Source organism: Macroventuria anomochaeta (assembly GCF_010093625.1).
Source record: "Macroventuria anomochaeta strain CBS 525.71 unplaced genomic scaffold BU25scaffold_1, whole genome shotgun sequence".
Classification (NCBI taxonomy): domain Eukaryota; kingdom Fungi; phylum Ascomycota; class Dothideomycetes; order Pleosporales; family Didymellaceae; genus Macroventuria; species Macroventuria anomochaeta.
Window position 1 is genome coordinate 1,785,476 of NW_022985362.1, and position 18,024 is coordinate 1,803,499.

The 18,024-nt window shown below is 51.3% G+C and overlaps 7 protein-coding genes across 7 annotated transcripts; 3 read left to right on the top strand and 4 right to left on the bottom strand.

Moving 5' to 3' along the window:
• Positions 1–87: 87 nt before the first annotated feature.
• Positions 88–1,987, top strand: BU25DRAFT_13481 (alpha/beta-hydrolase). The gene is made up of 2 exons (XM_033699398.1): positions 88–1,732; positions 1,898–1,987. Exon 1 carries the CDS (start codon positions 401–403, stop codon positions 1,718–1,720), a length of 1,320 nt encoding a protein of 439 aa, XP_033568014.1. The 5' UTR covers positions 88–400; the 3' UTR covers positions 1,721–1,732; positions 1,898–1,987.
• A 511-nt stretch (positions 1,988–2,498) lies between these two features.
• BU25DRAFT_13483 (uncharacterized protein) lies at positions 2,499–3,685 on the top strand. Its single transcript, XM_033699399.1, has one exon. It carries the CDS (start codon positions 2,694–2,696, stop codon positions 3,528–3,530), a length of 837 nt encoding a protein of 278 aa, XP_033568015.1. The 5' UTR covers positions 2,499–2,693; the 3' UTR covers positions 3,531–3,685.
• A 346-nt stretch (positions 3,686–4,031) lies between these two features.
• Positions 4,032–5,424, bottom strand: BU25DRAFT_444466 (uncharacterized protein; the record flags this gene model as incomplete). Its single annotated transcript, XM_033700043.1, has 4 exons — positions 4,032–4,274; positions 4,323–4,692; positions 4,812–5,017; positions 5,174–5,424. The coding sequence occupies 4 exons, from the start codon at positions 5,422–5,424 to the stop codon at positions 4,223–4,225; spliced, it is 879 nt and encodes a 292-aa protein (XP_033568016.1). The 3' UTR covers positions 4,032–4,222.
• Positions 5,425–6,885: 1,461 nt separating this feature from the next.
• On the bottom strand, positions 6,886–9,125 carry BU25DRAFT_444467 (major facilitator superfamily transporter). Its single transcript, XM_033700044.1, has 2 exons — positions 7,453–9,125; positions 6,886–7,404 (listed from the first exon to the last, which is right to left on the bottom strand). Exons 1-2 carry the CDS (start codon positions 8,982–8,984, stop codon positions 7,158–7,160), a joined length of 1,779 nt encoding a protein of 592 aa, XP_033568017.1. The 5' UTR covers positions 8,985–9,125; the 3' UTR covers positions 6,886–7,157.
• A 375-nt stretch (positions 9,126–9,500) lies between these two features.
• Positions 9,501–10,980, bottom strand: BU25DRAFT_453544 (uncharacterized protein; the record flags this gene model as incomplete). The annotated part of the gene is made up of 2 exons (XM_033700097.1): positions 9,501–9,766; positions 10,692–10,980. 2 exons carry the CDS (start codon positions 10,978–10,980, stop codon positions 9,501–9,503), a joined length of 555 nt encoding a protein of 184 aa, XP_033568018.1.
• A 1,440-nt stretch (positions 10,981–12,420) lies between these two features.
• Positions 12,421–13,070, bottom strand: BU25DRAFT_381600 (oligoribonuclease; the record flags this gene model as incomplete). The annotated part of the gene is made up of 2 exons (XM_033699673.1): positions 13,016–13,070; positions 12,421–12,966 (listed from the first exon to the last, which is right to left on the bottom strand). Exons 1-2 carry the CDS (start codon positions 13,058–13,060, stop codon positions 12,421–12,423), a joined length of 591 nt encoding a protein of 196 aa, XP_033568019.1. The 5' UTR covers positions 13,061–13,070.
• Positions 13,071–13,229: 159 nt separating this feature from the next.
• On the top strand, positions 13,230–17,990 carry BU25DRAFT_436189 (uncharacterized protein). Its single transcript, XM_033700009.1, has 4 exons — positions 13,230–13,607; positions 13,658–13,761; positions 13,818–16,678; positions 16,725–17,990. The coding sequence occupies exons 1-4, from the start codon at positions 13,319–13,321 to the stop codon at positions 17,836–17,838; spliced, it is 4,368 nt and encodes a 1,455-aa protein (XP_033568020.1). The 5' UTR covers positions 13,230–13,318; the 3' UTR covers positions 17,839–17,990.
• Positions 17,991–18,024: the final 34 nt, after the last annotated feature.

Sequence of the window (18,024 nt, forward strand, 5' to 3'; positions counted from 1 at the left end):
AATCTGAGAACCTGTTAAGACCATATCCAGCGTGTTGAAGTGGTCTAAAGACCTCGAAGAGTCAGCATTTTGCCATACTGATGCAATGCGCCCAGCCCCAAGCCCATCAGGAAAGTGGTGGTGTGCTTTGCCAAGCGCTGCGTATCGCTCAGCAAAAGCATACGTCATCTGTCAAACAGGCCTCGCGCGCAACGCTCTTCCAGAACAGTTCCTTTTTGCGACTAATCACAGCCAAGTGTGCCAATCACCACTAAGCGCGGCGCGATCGTCACTTTACTGGGACCACTGGTGCACTCATTGACATTTCGTGTCATGGGCTGAACTCTTTCCTTTCTTCCCTTCGACAGCACCTGCTGCTCGAATTCTTTCGCGCTTCACACACCTCAACAACCTCAGCACCATGCCTGGAAGTCGACCAAGATGGATGCTGCACGTGCAGGCCGTGTTTTGGAGGTTTCTCATGGGGATTGGCATGTCTCTCCACAAAATGGCACGACCTCGGCCTTCTCGACCTGCGTTTCATAGGGACATTGATGCCACTGTCTCACCCATCAAAGGCAAATTTCGAATCCATTTTTACGTACCAAAGGACTACAAGCGCTACAAGAAGCTCAAGGGAAACAAGAAGTACCCTTGTGTTATCAACTTCCACGGCGGAGGCTTCGTCCTAGGAACAGCGCACGACGATGCGCGCTGGTCGAATATCGTCGTCAAAGAAGTTGGCGCGGTCGTTGTCTCTGTCGCATACCGCCTTGCACCCGAGTACCCATTCCCCACCGCCGTAGAAGACGGCGCAGACGCAATACTATGGCTTGCGCAACACGCAGAAGAGCTCATGCTAGACCCGGAACGATTCGCAGTGTCAGGGTTCTCTTCTGGCGGCAACATGAGCTTTACGGTGCCCTTGTGTCTGCAGGGCGAACTCTTCGACCGAACACCATCTGGTGCACGAATCATCGACGGACGCGCGGGTAGTGTACCCAACGCTGTCATCCAGCCTCCACCGGCTGCGAACTCGACCGCTACACCGGCTGGTTCTAGCTCCCGCATACCGCTTATGCACCAGCAGTCGCGCCTTGACCGAATCGCTATGCTGCGCCAGACAGGTGCATCGTCGCTGTCTCTCGTTTCATCATACAAGGAGGGGCCAGCGGTGTCAGTCATGACGCAGGGAAACAATAGTGTCGTGAAGATCAGAGGGATAGTATCTTTCTACCCACCCACAGACTACACAGTTACCCGCGCCCAACGAAGAGCGACTTGCGCACGCGCAGACCAGAACCTCCCCGCCGTCTTCACAGAACTCTTCGACGACTCGTACCTCCAACCGCCCTCCCTCGATCTCGCACACCCTTGGCTCAGCCCTGGCCAGGCACCGACACGCATGCTCGAAGCTCTGCCCGACGACATCGTGATGTTCTGCTGCGAGTGGGACATGCTGCTCGCCGAAGGCGAGCGGTTCAGGGATAAGCTGCAAAAGGACTTGGGCAAGCGCGTGCACTACCACTGCGTGCCTGGTGTGCCTCATGGCTGGGACAAGGCGCCGAATCCGCTCAGGGAGTCGCCTGGCGCGAGGCAGCAGTATTTGGTTGCGTGTAAGGAGCTGAGGAGGATGTTTGATATCGATGAGGATGAGGAGGAGCATGAGCACGGGGATTTGCCGTGTAGGAAGTATCATAAAAGTGTGGATATGGGGAAACTGCAGGTGCCGCCGAGGTAGCCAGCATTTCAGGTATTATTTCAGTATTTGTTAAGCATAGTTTTGGTATTTGTCATGAGTTTCTAGCGAGTCAGTCATATCCATCACTATCACCACACTGCGATTGTCATCTCTTTTGGATTGTTCTTGTTCCCCTCTTTCTCATTACGGCAGCTGCAGCTGACGCCCCAGCACTAGATTCACTTCGCACTACCCACATGTCACCCAGCTCCACACACTCGCCGCCTCCATAACGTCAAATTGCCCGTTCGCAGTAGCTCAGATGGAACGCTCTGGTTCACGACTACAATCACGAAATCCATATCGGTCAATCATTATAGCACCTCGGTTTTGATTTCGACTTTTACCCTACGGCGGCATTTGCCTAGAATGGATCCCCAGACCAAGATTCTATCCCTATCTGTAGAAACATGCAAGCAAACTCATCGGATCTCAACCTGGCCAGGCAATGGCTGCACACATGCCAATCCTCCCATGGTGATTTTCGGCGCTCGCAAGGACGGAAGGACTTGTTACGAGTTCTCGACTGCAGAGACAGACGGTTGCGGTATATTGGCTCAACAGAGCCGTAGGCCTGCCTAAGTTACGTCTGGGGCGGCCAACCCGTGAACGAGCAAGTCGACGCTACCGGGGTCTTTCAAGATATACTGCAGACTATCAGAGACGCAATGTGGGTAACTTTCAAGCTGGGTATCTCGTACCTGTGGGTTGACTGATACTCTATCGATCGAGACAATCCTGATAAAAAGCACCATCTCATTCGAAACATGGACCAGTTATATCAGGGCACCGAAATTACAATCGTGGCATCAGCAGGGGTGAATCCTCTCATGGCCTTCCAGGAGTTCTGCAAACCCCAAGCCACCGTCAGCTTTACCTGAAAGCAGGGAAACATACCTTCGCATCCACTGAGAACGTCCGAGAAGAAATCATCAGGTCAAGATAGAATAGTCGCGGCTAGATATATCAAGAGATGCTGCTCTCTCATCGACGCCTCGTCTTTACTGATTCGCAGATGTACTTTCAGTGCAGAGCTGAACATTACCTGGAAAGCTTAGATGTGTCAGTAACGGTCGGTCCTTCCTCCTTGGGTGATCGGTGTCACGTATTTCCTCTTGCCGGAACGAGTGATGACCCTCTGTATCTTCAAAATCGCTTGGTTGAGTATTACCAAAAGACATCTAACCGTAAGGTCAGATGCTCTCCATGCATTTTTGGGTGTGTGCAATTCTTCCCTTGTATCAGCGAACACAGATACGTCGCTAGTTACCTTCAGCCGCTCAAGGACTGCAAGTACGTCGGTACTTACCTCCAGCCGCTCAACGACTATAAATCCGTCGCTGGTCACCCTCAGCCACTTCTACAGTATACCCATATGGCAAGTTCATCGCTTATCAACACTCAACTAATGTTCTTCCTTAAAGACCTAGCATGGAGGATCGTACATCTGCATCCAGTCATGGAACCACTAACATTTCCATCCATGTTTCCAACATGGTCTTGGGCATCTATCAAGGCGCGGCATCACAATGGTCCATCTGGCGAATATCTTTCAAACCGCCGCGAACCATGGTGGACCATCCTGATCTCAAATCCCCAAATCATATCTAGATCTGGAACGATGATGAACCTAGAGACTGTTTCTCGACAAGGCCTTAGGTACACTGGCTTCTATCCTGAACTTCTCATCGGAGGTAACCTCCTCACAGAGCCCTTCGAGATCATGTTCGAAGCAAGTTCGACCTCAGGCACAGCCTACCTTGACTGCAAAGAGCCTCTCGATCTCGGTCATTTTACTGCCTTGTTTTGAGATATTTAGACAAGGGAGTATCTTATCCTTTGGTTTCCAAGCGGCTATCGGCAAGAATACCTATCGTATTAGTGAAACTCTCTAGTTATTACTGCAACGTCTGGCCCCCGAGCAATTCTCGATATTACAAGAAATACCATATATCATCATACCAAAGTACTACCGTCGTGTGGGGCTATGGATTCGAGATACTCCTGAGTCTCTCAGGTACTCCGGTATTGCACCAGAAGACGGCAGCGTAAGCTATTCTGCAGAAAAAGTAACGGATTTTTTGTGCAGAAAGCGCGAGCACCTGCGTATCGGTCTAGGTCAAGAGAGCTGGAAATGGTGCAAACAGGCTCTTGACCTGGTGTAGGTCAGGGGACATCGAGTGACCAAGAGCATCCTTCGCACTGGCGTAGTGATGAACTTATTACGGTCTATCAAATTCAAGGCATTTTCCGCTTCAATTCTTTTGCGCACATGTTGAGACATGTTCTTCATTGGAGTTGTTTAGGTAAACTTGAATAGCTTCCCAGTTCCACGCTATCAATTATATCATAACAAAACACTAGACTCTTTGCTTATGCATTGGCACCATTATTGGCGCCATTCGTTTCAGCAGCGACCTGCTTAGCAGCCGCCCTCGCCTGCGTCAATGACCCATGTATCAACTTAGCCAATTCCCAGACATCAAACTGCATAGCAATCGCTCAGAATCCCTGCTGAATCAACATGGGAACCATATCAATGCTCAACGAACCACTGCCACGCATTAGCCAACATCCTACAACACTCATCAGAATCACTTACCCAAAGATCGGCAGTCCATTCCTATGCGCCGCTGCCCCAAACCTCCCCATCGCCTTCGCAAACGTCGGGTGCGGCTCACCACTCAGCGCATTCGACAGATCCAAACCTGCATCAATCATATAATCGCCAGGCCCGAACATCAACGCATGTACACCAGGCACAGCAGCGATCTCATCGACATTTTCAACGCCCTTAACGGACTCGATCTGTGGGATAATGCACACGTGGTTGTTGCTGGTCGTTACATTGTAGCTGTCGTTAGGGTACAGCGAGGCATCGGGTACGCCGGGGGTGAATGTCCAGGGGCTGAAGGAGCGGTGGCCGATGGAGTTGGTATGGGGCGCTGGTGTAAGATTCGGAGGTTCGGAATCTGCATAGGACGAAAAGGGTTAAAGTTGGGCCGAAGAGCGAGAACAACAGTTGCGTAAAAGGCCGGACGAAAATGAGATATTAACGATGTATTTCGTGTCTTCAATTGAAGAAGCTCACGATTAGTTGAACAACAGATATCGAACTTTGCACGATAACGCCGGCTTCGTAAGTAGTGGCGGCTATCCTGATGGTAGAGCTTCGCTGTTACATGAAGCGGTTTAGAAGCGCACAGGTATCTTCTCCGTCCATCCTTAACTCCAGTAAAATCCAGTTGTGTCATGAACTGATTGTTCTTTCCAATACCCTTCTCCTCAACGTATTTCCTTCATGATGATGGTTTCACCCACATCGGCTGCATATGGGGTGGGCTTGGTGTTGAGTTCCCTAGCTGTGACTGCGGCGAGAGTGTCGATGCCTGGCTCTGATAGCTCGGTGACATGCTCTGTGTCGATGGTTGTGTGTGCACCCCGGCCTCGTACTGGCTGACCTTCACAGTCGGTTTCTGAAGGATCGCATTCACTGGTCTTGTTGGTGCTGGTGCTGGTGCTGGTGCTGGCGCTGAGTAGATAACCTCTCCCTTCTCTGCTGCTGACTCCTCTTCCAGTTCAGCGGCCTTCTTGGCTTTCTTGCCCCGTGAGAACATGCAGCCGAGTACGGGGAGGAGGATCAACATGAACATGACACCGCCTGCTGCAATGCCAGCCCAGATGCCCATCTCGAGTTTGACCATTCTGATTGAGTTGATTGCCTTCGGTCGAAGGATAGGACAGTGTAGTATAGATTTGAGGTGATCTTAGAGGTACGTGTACCGTTGTACGGATGGTATCGAATGAGGATTGATGGTTGTATAGGTATTGTTGATCTTAATCACTGATCGTAACGATAGTATAACGGGGTCGACGATCGCAAGTATATAGGTATATGGGAACGAGCGTCAACTTGAGCAAAGCGAACAGCTGATTGAAAGATCTGAATGATGGCAGGTATCCTCCCCTTCCTGCGCTGGGGTACGAAGGCTTTTCACTGAATACCACACCATCTCCTGACAACCTTGTACCGACCGACGCAACAAACGCACTTACCAGTCCCAGCAAGTCATAGCTGGGCATTACCCGAGCGAGTGTTCGTTTTAAGACCATTGTGCAGAGTTGCCCAGTCAGACTTCCACAATTTCCACATTCTACGAGACGAATAGCAGCAGTGGGCTGAATGCTAACCGGATGTGGTAACATGAGTTTTGGTGGCGGTTCTCCAGCTAGATCTAGCCACGCGGAGTGCACGCAGTCAAGCCTTTTTGCGTCTTGGCTACAAGACTCCGCCGGTTTTTATTAGGTCCAAGACTGCAGTCATCCTTCGCTGGCATTGGCAGGCACCGATGATTTGGGGCATCAAATGTGTGAACGGTGAAGAATAATCGGAACACGAACTGTATAGTCGCAATACGGGGTTGTAATTGGACAACATACCGAGTCGCTGCAGGTGATGCAGAAACGCCCTTGCAGGCTTCTGCAGAGTTCTGACGTGCTCGGTACTTCGAACGCTTCGTGCAGCGAAATCGCTAGTCTCCTCATGTGGGCGCTGAACGGCTGACGCTGTGACGGTCTGATTCGGAGCCGCCGCTGTAAGCTTCACCGCCCGTGTAAAGCGGCAGCCCCGTGGAGGTATCAACATGAAGTTTCTGAGGCTGTACGGCACAGCCAATGAAGTGTGGACATGCGAGGTAGCTAACTGTCATGTTGTGCGACCCTCGTCGAAGTCAATATGCGACTTCGCCCGCATTCTTTGTAGGTACCTTGACCTCTTCTTACCTGTCAGGATACATGTATCCGCGCTGCCCAGCCAGGGTTCGCCTTACCAAGCGCCCAAGCGCAGGGATCATCTGCGGCTGACATTGCATGGAAGAATGTGCCGTTTGGAGGTGCGCCTGAATCACAAAAGGAGTGCGAGGCGAGTGTCGCGTTCCTAAACATGGCAGTCTGTGCTCGAAGTGGGGAATGGGACGATCTGCCGAGCCAGAAACCACTAGTGTGGAATTCTCAAAACAAATATGAACGCTTCTTTTGCCGTGTGTAATCTAAAAGATGTGCATCGTGGCTTCAGCCTGAACAATGGCAGATGTGTATCTCGGCACTTAAACTCCGAGGACCTCATATAGAGACGGTTGACCTGCACTTTGGGATCTTGAATGATAAAGCTTCCTGAGGGTATGCATATCTGTTGATAACAAAACGCGTGGCAGCCGCGTATAGGATATATACAACTCCACTTCATGATGCACAACAGTCTCGTCAATTGCGTTGCCCGATTCTTTCTTGCAAGTTTCCACTTTCGACTTTTTCCGCCCAGCAGTTTGTGGCTGCAAAACCCGCCATCTCCCTTTCCACACCTCCTTTAATTTCAAGCAATAGTCATAAACATTGCTACATGCCTTCGTCTTGCAACTGTACGTCACTATACGAGAACCTACTTTGAGAATCCGTCACGGATCTCAACGAATTTCAAGTACCTTTCCCTCGCCCAGCGACGAGTGCGCTTGCCGTATACAATCATGGGCCAACTGGACGCCATGATCACGAAGCTGAGCACACCAAGGACAATAAAGCAGTTCTCCATCCCAGAGTCAATCCAGTAACTCGCAACAAAGGTGAACAGCATGGCTATGGTATTGTTGATAACAGCAACACCCACCATGCCCTCGAGAACCATGTCACTACCAAGGTGTCAGCAGAAGTCACAGCACATCGAGCGGAAAACATACGGAAAAGAGTCTGCAAGGTAGGACAGGCTCAAATCGCCAGCGCAACCATATCCAAAGCCGATAAACCCTAAGCCCACGTACGGTACAGGCCAGTCCCAACCCCGCGCAGACCCGATACCGAACAGCCACATACCAGTCGGAAAGACCAGCGTGCAAAGCGCCATAAGATGCAGACGAAACTCAGCTTCCATGACGCCCTTGTTGCGCTTGATCATCCACTGCATGAACTTGTCACTGCCGTAACCGCCGTACGCACACCCAATCAGACTGCCAATCAGCGTTGGCAAATTCATGTTGCCGACTTCGGTTTGGGTGTAATTCCAGGGCTCGTTGTACCACCAGTCCTCTTGCACGGTCAGGTAGAAGGTGAGGCAGATGTTCTGGAGGCCCCATTGAAGACCGGCGTACCAGACGGCCGGGAAGGTGAAGACACGCAAGGTGTGCCACAGGCGATGGATGTACTGCTTTGTGCCGGTGCCACGGAGATTGGGAGCCGGTGTGATGATCTTAATGCGGTCCCAGTAGGTCTTGCGACGGCTGTATGATAAGGACATCCGTCTGCGAGCAGTCTCTGAGGGGTACCCGTCCTCGACATTGTTGAACGAGTCCTCCTTGCTGTTGTGCTTCTCTACGGGTTGTACAGCTTTCTCGGGTCCCTCATTGTTGTCGATATTGCGGTCCACAGAAGCACTGTCTTCAACATCAGGTAAGATCCCAACTGGAGCGTGTTCCATGGTCTTTTCCGGCACCGGATAGGCAGCATCCACCAGATATCGGTCCCCATTACCAGTCAGGTAGCGATCGCGGTTAAACTCCGTCTCTTCAAGACCGAAGAAGATGGCAACGAGACTGACACCGCAGATGATGGCGCCCGCGTAGCCGATCCATCGCCAGCCAAGACCATTGGCCAAATGTGCTCCAATTAGCGGTCCTAAGTATGTACCGATGGCGGTAGCAAAGGTGTAGATGCCCAAGACACTACCCGTCTGGTGCTCAAACCATATGTCAAGGAGCGAGAGTTGAACGGTGGCTTCGCCAACCGACTCTGCTGCACCAACAAACAGCTGACTCCAGACAACACCGGCAACGTTGGTGATGCGGCCATACCAGATAAGACCACCAATATTGACCAGCATAGAGATAAGGTATCCAAGACGGCGTCCGTACAAGTGGACCAGTGGGGAACTCAGTAAAGTCCAGTATCCGATGGCAATGAAGAGAACACCGGCACCGGTATTGAAGACATCGTAGCTGATGCCATACTCCTCGTTGACTCCATCTGATCCAGATCCAGCATTGTTAGACGTTGCAGCTGTTAAACCGACTATGTACAGGACCAGGATGGAATGCCAGATTTTCCTTGGTTTGGACCATCGCAAAGGATCATTTGGGGACTCCGAAGGTTGCGGCACAAGGACGATATCGCCATGTTTCAAGAGCGAAGCATCTCCAGGTAGATTGTTGCCATTCTCATCATAAAGGCGTCGCGTACCTGGAATGACTTCTTCAAAATCAGTTTGTGGGGCGGCCATCGAGCAGGTGTTCCTTGGGGGCTGGTATCAACCGAGCCGGTTGCGCTAGTGCGGTCAAAAATGTGTGAAGGCTTCTAATGAAGTCGACGCTTCCAGCGTCGATGGATGTCAGCAGGCAAGCATTCCGTTCTGGTGTAGAGGAGGAATCAACAGCAAGAGCTGCAGAAATTGACCAAATCTCTTATCTGCACTAAGCTACCGGTAATCGTAAGCTTGGGCGTAAGGCGGCCCGTGGCTGAAAATTAGACGTCATGCAGCCCGACTGCGGATCTTCCCGGAAAGGCTAGCATGGACGACTGAAACGGCAAACAAGCACGAGAACGATGTCTCCTGCTGTCCGACCGTGGATTTGCATGAGCATGGCGATAACACAGAATCAAGACAATGTCCTTGAGATCCTTACGTCTTCGCTTTTAATTCTTCTAACGGACCCAAGTTGGTGGCGTTGAGACACCAATGTGCGCCTACTGCTAGCTATATAATCTGCAGTCGAGATCGAAATGATTATGATGGCCTTCAAGCAGCTGGTCGCGTGGCAATAACTGCGTCGTCGTTCCCCTGAAGTTCCTGCGGTGCATGCTGGATCGGCCGCGAGTAAATCTTTGCATGAGGAGCTTTCGCCTCCAGCTTTACGGTCTGAGCCTGCTTCACTGCCGTGTTCTCCTCCTTCTCTAGTGTGATCTCATGTCGGTACACCACCTGGCCATCAAGCTCAGATTTGTCGGCTTCATATGCACATTCCGGGTTGAGGGCGTTAGGTGGCTTTCCACGTGCACGCATGCCTAGCAGAAAGGCACCCACGATCAATACCAGACCATCGATTGTTGCGCATATACCTATACCGGCTTTTGCCCCTGTGCTGAGCCCGCCTTTATTTGAGTTACTTATTGTGGTCGTCGGTCCTGCAGAGACCTTAGATGAGCTTCCCGATCTCGTCTCGGATGCTATGGTAAATGAGGTCTGCGTTGATAAGGGTTGTCTGGAGCTGAGGAAGTCCCCTTGTGCACGACGTCAAACATTCCCGAATAGTTAGGTAGCTCCCCTTGCCGTTATATCTGCAGAGTGTAACCATCCCCACTTCCGATCTCATCATCAACTGTTCACGTAAAAACACCACCGGTAGCAGTCGTTGATTGCCTTGTCAGTCCCGCCAATATTCATAGACCAAGACGACCTACTAGTCAGAATGGCGATCTCCTTGATGCCTTGTTTGAGGGTGAGTGTTGTAGGCTGCTCCTTTAAGTTCTGAACAATTACTACACATGCATGGGGTGACTGACCACATTATCCTTGGGTTTGTACTGAATGAGAAATATCGAGCCGACGTAAATTTCATTCATACCATAAGTCTTGATCTCCAAAGTGACGCCAACCGCTAAACCGGGCAGGACCAAAAACGCCAACGCAGAGCAACAGCAGGTGGCCGGACTGCGGGCAATGCTGTTGATTGGCTTACGTTACGCCACTCTATGAAGGTAGTATCTCATAGGATAAAGTATGCAGTGTTGCATGATAGTATAGCTGCAAGAGACTGGCAGCCTTACATTAGCGACGCTACATTGCGGTCATTCGTTGTGCCTGTGATGGATCAACGAGAGCTGTTGCAATTGTGACTGCAGATGCTGTAATCGAACCGAGAGATATCGACCTTCCAGCTAGCCTGGCAAGGCTGCTCCAGGAGTATCTAACGCAGCTTCAAGTCTTTACATTTGCCCTTTGCGTACTTCATAAGCTCGCCACTCATGCATGGATAGACATAGGTCTCTCCTAGCAGCGTGAAGTCGCCATGCGTTGTTGGCCGCACAGTGAAGACCAGCCTGGCATCTTGGACAACCCAGATCTGGTCACCCGGTTGTATAGACTCGAGTCCTAAGCCTAGGAGGCCTTTCGTAGTCACGAAGAGTACTCGGTTCAGGCTAAATTTCCTCATCAAGTCAGTGAACTCTTGCGCTTCTTTGATAGCGTCATTGACAGGCGCGATACCCTCACTGGTCATAATGTGCGGTCTAGTATTGCCCAGGCGATAAATGTAAAGGAGATTTTCCATCTCTTCCTTCAAGAATATTTAGCTGCGATTAACGTCAGTGGACTCTGGTATAATCGTCCAACCGAGGTTCTGTACGCGCTATTGAACAGGTTGGTTGCTAGGTTAATTGTCAAATTGTTCAAACTCCCAGGTTGTGATGTATGACTTGAGATGCCTGGCTTTGATGGGCGCAATGTATTGACTTTTCTTTCGAAGGCCTGTACATTTCAGGAACTGAGCGACAGCTGTAATGTAGTCAGAATCGAAGGTGAGACCAGCACAGATGTAGACGATTGCAGGCGCAAAGATGACTTCTTGGAAGACTAGCACCTTAAGAACCACGTGCGCTCATTGAAGGATTGTGCGTAGCATAGCCAATCATGATCACGTTTCTTGTGTTCCAAATGTAGTCGCTCATACATGTTATCGATGCTCCACCCTGCGACAGGTTTGTTGGGAACGTAGCTTTTGTCATAGTAGTGTGCCTCCAGAGCTGGATACAGGTCTTCGTGTAAATCCCAAACTTTGGTAACATCACCAGCCAGATGACGGCCCTGGTGCAAACCGTATATATGTTCATCATCCTTGCGACTTGTTGGGACCGGTCTTCCTGATTGATGCACAGACCGTCAATCTCAGATAAAGGGTACATTTCTTTGGGGGGGGGGGGGGGCTTAGGTAAAGGAGCAAGCGCTGCGAATTTGTCTTAATCTTGACAGTCGAAAATTCGGGTATGTTGGAACGACCAACACCATCTCCTTGGAGAATCAAGCTGGCATTTATCCACATTTCCGGCTCAGCATACCCTTGCGCAGACGTTTCGTTGGAGACTGGCGCACCCCAAGTGTAGCTGAGGGCCATATAAGGTGGCGCCGATTTCGCAGTGAATGTTTCGATCGTACATAGCTTCTGAACTTCTTGGGTGCCGAACAGCAACGGGATATTGGTCAATCTGACTAGACGAATAGACTCTTCCGTAGGTAAAGCACAGCGCCTGTAGAACAGGTAACTGACTAAGCCGTCGAGGTTTAAAGAAAAAACCGTATGTCTCTTCCTTCTTTTCCATCATCGAATTCTTTCTTGGTAGTGATAGGAATGTAAGAACGTCAATTGAGGACAGCAACACCGGGCGGCTGCCTACGAGGCTGATGCTTGATGTGCCGCTAAAGACAAATTGTTCAACTCCGGGCGCATTGTGGGGTTTTAGGCGTACACAGAATCACTGTAGTTCATCGTCAGGTGCTCTTCGTGTTCACGTACAGTTTTCGAATTTGATATCGCGGTGTATGGATCGCCGTCGTGATGAAGAAGTTCGAGGGCAAGGTGGGATCCATCCATCAGGCACTAAGCGTCCTCCCATCCGTGCCGCTTGCTGCAGCGAGAGTGCATGTTGGGCCCACCACTTGATCATCATTTTTGTTCCGTCGCATCTGGATCTTTCTTAATAAAGAATGCTTCGCGATAAAACCTGGCTTCTTCGATGCTTTCCAGTATATCAGCTCGAGCCTCATGAAGCATCTGCTTCCTAGGGATCTTCTTCAACGTCTCTTTCGGCGCCCACCTTCGTGCAGCTTCCTTGATGCTGCTGACGTCAAAGATCCTGTAGTGAAGATGATCGATGATTGGTTTGTACGGTGGCAGCACAAGGAACCCTCTATCGGCATGGATAGAGTTGCCAGCAATGAGTGCAGTACGGCGCTCTGGCGCAAACCGCTTGATGTACTGCAGCAGGCCTTCAGCAGCCACTTCTGCAGTGATAGTTGCGTCCAGACAAGCCTGCGTCAGTCCAGATTCGCCGTGGTGTCTTGTGCACCACTCGCCCATCTGATCAAGTTGCTCTTTCTCGTGGTGGATGATGGCTTCGTAACCCTCTTCGTCGAGTATGTTCAGGTCTGCATCGGTGACAAATGCAGCAAGAGACATGATGGTATCTTTGCTGGTGTCCAAGCCAGTCATCTGCAAGTATTAGTAAGCGTTGCATTGACCTGCAACAAAACGCACACACCTCACAGTCTATCCATACTAGAGGAACTTTTGAAACTGAGGCCATTTTGTGTATGTAGGGGCGTTGATGCAAACGTCAAGGGGTCGTGACGTGAACGAATGAGGAAGGCCTTGATGGAAGCACACTAGCACCTTTTGGGCCTAAGTGGAAAACGCGTCGCGTGTACAAGCGCGATCTCAAACCACTTTACACGGCACGCTCTCCCTCCAGCCCTCGACGCTCCCACAATACCATTACAGTCTCTCGCACGAGCCTCTTGTTTATTCTTTTCTTGTTCGAGTTTTATATACCCCATAATACAACATGTCTCGCGCAGCAAAACTTGCGGAATTGCGAGCATTGCGCGCTGCTGGCAAGACGCGCCTATCCACGTACGAAGTCGCCGAAGAGGAGGATCTGTACGATACAGTCGACGATGAAGGTTACAAGAAAATTGTACGAAATAGGCTAGACCAGGACGACTTCATCGTAGACGACAATGGCGAGGGCTACGTCGACGACGGCAGAGAAGAGTGGGATGATGGCCAGGGCCGCTACAAATATGCTGCCACAGACAGCGAGGAAGATGACGAGCGGCCCAAGGGCAAGACCGGTATACAATGCCAACACCTTGAATGATGAGGCTTGACTGACGCGTAGCAGCTAAGAGAAAACGTGAAGAAGACGCGGAGAAACAGGAGAAGATCAACAATGGCATCAGCAAGTACTTCAGCGCGAAGACAGCAGCAAAGGCCCCAAAACCGAAGGTACTTCGGCCAAACACCTCAAAATAGTCACGATGGAACGAGACTGACACAAACAGCCCGTCGCCAGTGCCGCCGATAATGATTTCATGGACGATCTGCTTGGCGAAATCAACACGAACAACGCCCGCCGTTCTGCACCACGCATGCGCCCCATAAAGGCCGAAGCTCGAAGGAAGACTCGAGTGTTGTCACCACCAGTATCAGAGAACCGACCTGCTGCTAAGGCAAGACGGACCAACGACTCTGATTCATACATATCCGACACGCCGCCAGCAACGAACACATACGCAGACGACGATGACATGCCTACATTCAACGACGACGATGTACCTATGAGCGATGCAGTCTTGCCATCATCACCCGTCACCAAGGCCGTCGAACGAAAATCGAAGCCTATAGTGAAGTTTGAGGATGAAGAGGAGGATCTGATGGAAGTAGCTCTGCCAACTGGACATGACGGTGTGCCTGTGGCTAGCGTGAATATGGCTGGAAGACGCCCCATAGCCAAGATCAAGAAAGCAGACTACCCTACACCAGCCAGCTCATCTCCAGTAGGACCCTCCACAGCCTCGATAGATGCATCTTCCTGGAACGACGTCACAAGTAAGCTCAACGTTATGAGCAGTCCGGCTCCACAAATTACAGGTGTGGGGAAGATGAATGCAGAAGCAGTACTAGAGGAGGACGGTAGTCTCCACATGTTCTGGACCGATTACACAGAGATAAACGGCAGCTTGTGTCTCTTCGGCAAGGTCAAAGACAAGGCAACAGGCGGATACGCAAGTTGTTTCGTCAAAGTCGATAACGTCTTCAGGGAGCTCTACTTCCTGCCACGTGAGTACCGCCATGTCAGAGGCGTAGCCACGGACCAAGAAGTCGAGATGAGCGATGTCTACGAAGAGGTTGACTCGATCATGTCGAAACACCGAGTCACGATGCACAAGATCAAGCCCTGCACAAGGAAGTATGCATTCGAGTTGCCAGACGTGCCTAAGGAGGCAGATTACCTCCAGCTGCTGTATGGCTACGATAAAATGCCTCTTTCTGCCGATTTGACGGGAGAGACTTTCTCACGAGTCTTCGGCACGAACACCTCTCTCTTCGAACAGTTCGTTCTCGGAAAGAATGTGATGGGTCCTTGCTGGCTGAAGATTGACGCTGCGGACTGCGGTGCGATCCACAATGCCTCGTGGTGCAAGCTCGAGGTGTTGGTCGCTAAACCCAACAACATTACAGTTCTAAGCAACTCAGACAACCTCGATGCTCCTCCTATGACTCTCATGAGTCTGTCGCTGCGCACGACTTTCAACGCAAAGGACAACAAACAAGAGATCCTCATGGCAAGCGCTATGATCTACGACAATTTTTCGCTTACAGATACGACCTCGATCGACGAGATGCCATGCAAGAGCTTCACCATAATGCGACCAAACGGCGCCGCTTTCCCAGTTGGGTTCCAGCCCGAAGTGGCGAAACTTAAGGGCAACTTTTCGCTCATGAAGACTGAAAAGGAGCTGCTCAGCTTACTCATGGCTATGTTCCAGCGACATGATCCGGACGTGCTCATCGGTCATCGTCTGGATGACGTGGACTACAGTGTTCTGCTCAACCGTCTGCGCGAGAACAAGACCCCGGGATGGCACCGAGTGGGCCGTCTCAAGAGGAGTGACTGGCCAAAGAGCTTTGGAAAGGGCGGCGGCAGCTTCTTTGCTGAGAAGCAGCTGGCTGCTGGTCGCTTGCTGTGTGACTTGGCCAACGATCTCGGAAAGTCTCTCATGACCAAGTGTCAGTCTTGGAGCCTGGACGAGATGTGTCAGCTAGTTCTCAATAAGCGACGCGAGGAGCTGGATAACGAAGCTGCGCTGAAGAGCTGGGCGACCACCAAGGAGGGATTGCTGAACTACGTCAAGCACTGCCAGGCTGATGCCTACTTCATCGCCGCCATTTCGATGAAGGTGCAGATGCTCCCTCTTACCAAGGTCCTGACGAATCTTGCTGGCAACTCGTGGGCTCGTACACTAAGCGGTACCCGCGCTGAGCGGAACGAGTACATTTTGCTCCATGAATTCCACAAGAACCAGTACATCTGCCCTGACAAGCAGTGGGGTAAGGGTAAAATCAAGGTTGAGGAAGAGAACGCAGAAGGTGAAGAGGGTGTCGATGCGAAGAAGAAGGACAAGTTCAAGGGAGGTCTTGTCTTCGAACCTGAGAAGGGTCTCTACGACAAGTTCATCCTGGTTATGGACTTCAACTCTCTCTACCCAAGTATCATTCAGGAGTTCAACATCTGCTTCACAACAGTAGAACGATCTGACTTGGCTGAGGATGAAGACCAGGTGCCCGAGGTACCCACAAATCAAGACCAGGGTATCCTCCCTCGTCTCATTGCTACTCTTGTATCTCGCCGTCGTGAAGTCAAGAAGCTCATGAAAGACAAGTCAGCTACGACAGATCAGCTGGCCACCTGGGACATCAAGCAACTCGCCTTGAAGCTCACTGCCAACTCCATGTACGGATGTCTGGGATACACAAAATCACGTTTCTACGCGCGACCGCTTGCCATGCTCACCACATACAAGGGTCGTGAGATTCTGCGAAGAACGAAGGACATGGCCGAAGAGAAGATGCTCCGCGTCATCTACGGTGACACTGACTCCGTCATGATCAACACCAACGCCGACAACATCCAGGATGCGCTCAAACTTGGCAATGAGTTCAAGAAGGAAGTCAATGACAGCTACAGATTGCTGGAGATCGACATTGACAACGTATTCCGCCGCATCCTACTGCACGCCAAGAAGAAGTACGCCGCCATCAACATGGTCCCCGTTGACGGCAAATATATCGAAAAGCTCGAAGTGAAGGGTCTCGACATGAGGCGCCGAGAGTACTGTGCCCTCTCTAAAGAAACCTCAACGTACGTCCCCCTCCCCTTTCCCGTTCACGAATACTAACTCTGCCAGTGAGCTCCTCAACTTCCTGCTCAGCGGTGAAGACCCCGAAACCGTCGTCGAGAAGATTCATAACCATCTACGAGATTTAAGCAAAAAGATGCGCGAGTACACGATACCCACCCGCAAGTATACCATATACACGCAGCTGGGAAAGAACCCAGACCAATACCCCAACGGCGCGTCCATGCCCAGCGTCCAAGTCGCCCTACACCTCCAGGCCAAGGGCAAGCATGTCAAAGCGAAGGACGTCATGTCCTTCATCATCACAGGCGACTCCTCCGGGTCCGCAGAAAATGCGGCAAAGAACGCCTATCCCGTTGACGAAGTGCTCAAGCCCGGCAGCGAGCTGAAGCCGGACATCGACTATTACCTGCACAAGCAGATCCTGCCTCCTGTGGAACGTCTATGCGCGCCCATCAGCGGGACAAACATCACTATGCTAGCAGCCTGTCTCGGGTTGGACACGTCCAAATACCGTGTCTCAACAACCACCTCGGGTGTGCAGCAGGATACTGAGATCCACCCCCTCGAGAGCCAGATCCCAGATGCGGTCCGCTTTGAGAAGTGCATACCCTTGTTCCTCCGCTGTCGTACCTGTGCGTCCGTGAGTCCGTTCCACGGCGTTGCGGATGCGAGGACTAGGACGCTGAGCCACCAAGGCATCGTCTGTGCAAACACAGAGTGTGCCACAGTGCTCCCAACAATCAGTGTCGTCGCGCAGCTTGAGAGCCAGATCCGGCAGCTCCTCGCCCGCTACTATGAAGGCCTAGTGGTGTGCGACGACCCGGCGTGCGGTGCCTGCACACGCTCCATCTCTGTGTATGGCTCAAGATGTCTCGGGCCGAAGGGCCTGGCGAAGGACTGTTTGGGCAAGATGCATTACAAGATCCGCGAGAAGGATGTCTGGAACCAGCTGCTGTACCTGCAGTCGCTCTTTGACGTTGAGAGGGTGGGCAGGGCGGATATGGGCGAAGTGGGCGAGAGGAGAGAGAAGATGAAGGTCCTTGCCGAAGTGAATCGCGAGAGGTGCGAGACGTTGAAGGGCGTAGTTGGGGGCTGGTTGGAGAGGAATGGACGGCAGTGGGTGCAGATGGACAGTCTGTTTTCTTTTGCGCTCAAGTGAACGAGTTGAGTTCTGTTTTGTTGTTTTGGGCTTGGTTATCAGCGGGCGTTGCGGTTTCTGTCTCGTTAAACGGCGAATGTTGGGTATATAGTGCATCTGGGTGTTGTTGAATGTCAGTTTCCGTTTGTTAAGAGACTTTGCTTGACCGGGAGCTGTCAGTTCATCTTCGTCGACAACGAGGGTAGA

Bases quoted from the DNA above. Each gene is read 5' to 3' on its own strand.
- BU25DRAFT_13483 (XM_033699399.1), top strand. From the start codon at position 2,694: ATGCTGCTCTCTCATCGACGCCTCGTCTTTACTGATTCGCAGATGTAC.
- BU25DRAFT_444467 (XM_033700044.1), bottom strand. From the start codon at position 8,984: ATGGCCGCCCCACAAACTGATTTTGAAGAAGTCATTCCAGGTACGCGA. The intron at 7,405-7,452 runs GTATGTTTTCCG...ACACCTTGGTAG, and splicing joins TACCTTGCAGACTCTTTTCC to TGACATGGTTCTCGAGGGCA.
- BU25DRAFT_13481 (XM_033699398.1), top strand. From the start codon at position 401: ATGCCTGGAAGTCGACCAAGATGGATGCTGCACGTGCAGGCCGTGTTT.
- BU25DRAFT_436189 (XM_033700009.1), top strand. From the start codon at position 13,319: ATGTCTCGCGCAGCAAAACTTGCGGAATTGCGAGCATTGCGCGCTGCT. The intron at 13,762-13,817 runs GTACTTCGGCCA...TGACACAAACAG, and splicing joins CAAAGGCCCCAAAACCGAAG to CCCGTCGCCAGTGCCGCCGA. The intron at 16,679-16,724 runs GTACGTCCCCCT...TAACTCTGCCAG, and splicing joins CTCTCTAAAGAAACCTCAAC to TGAGCTCCTCAACTTCCTGC.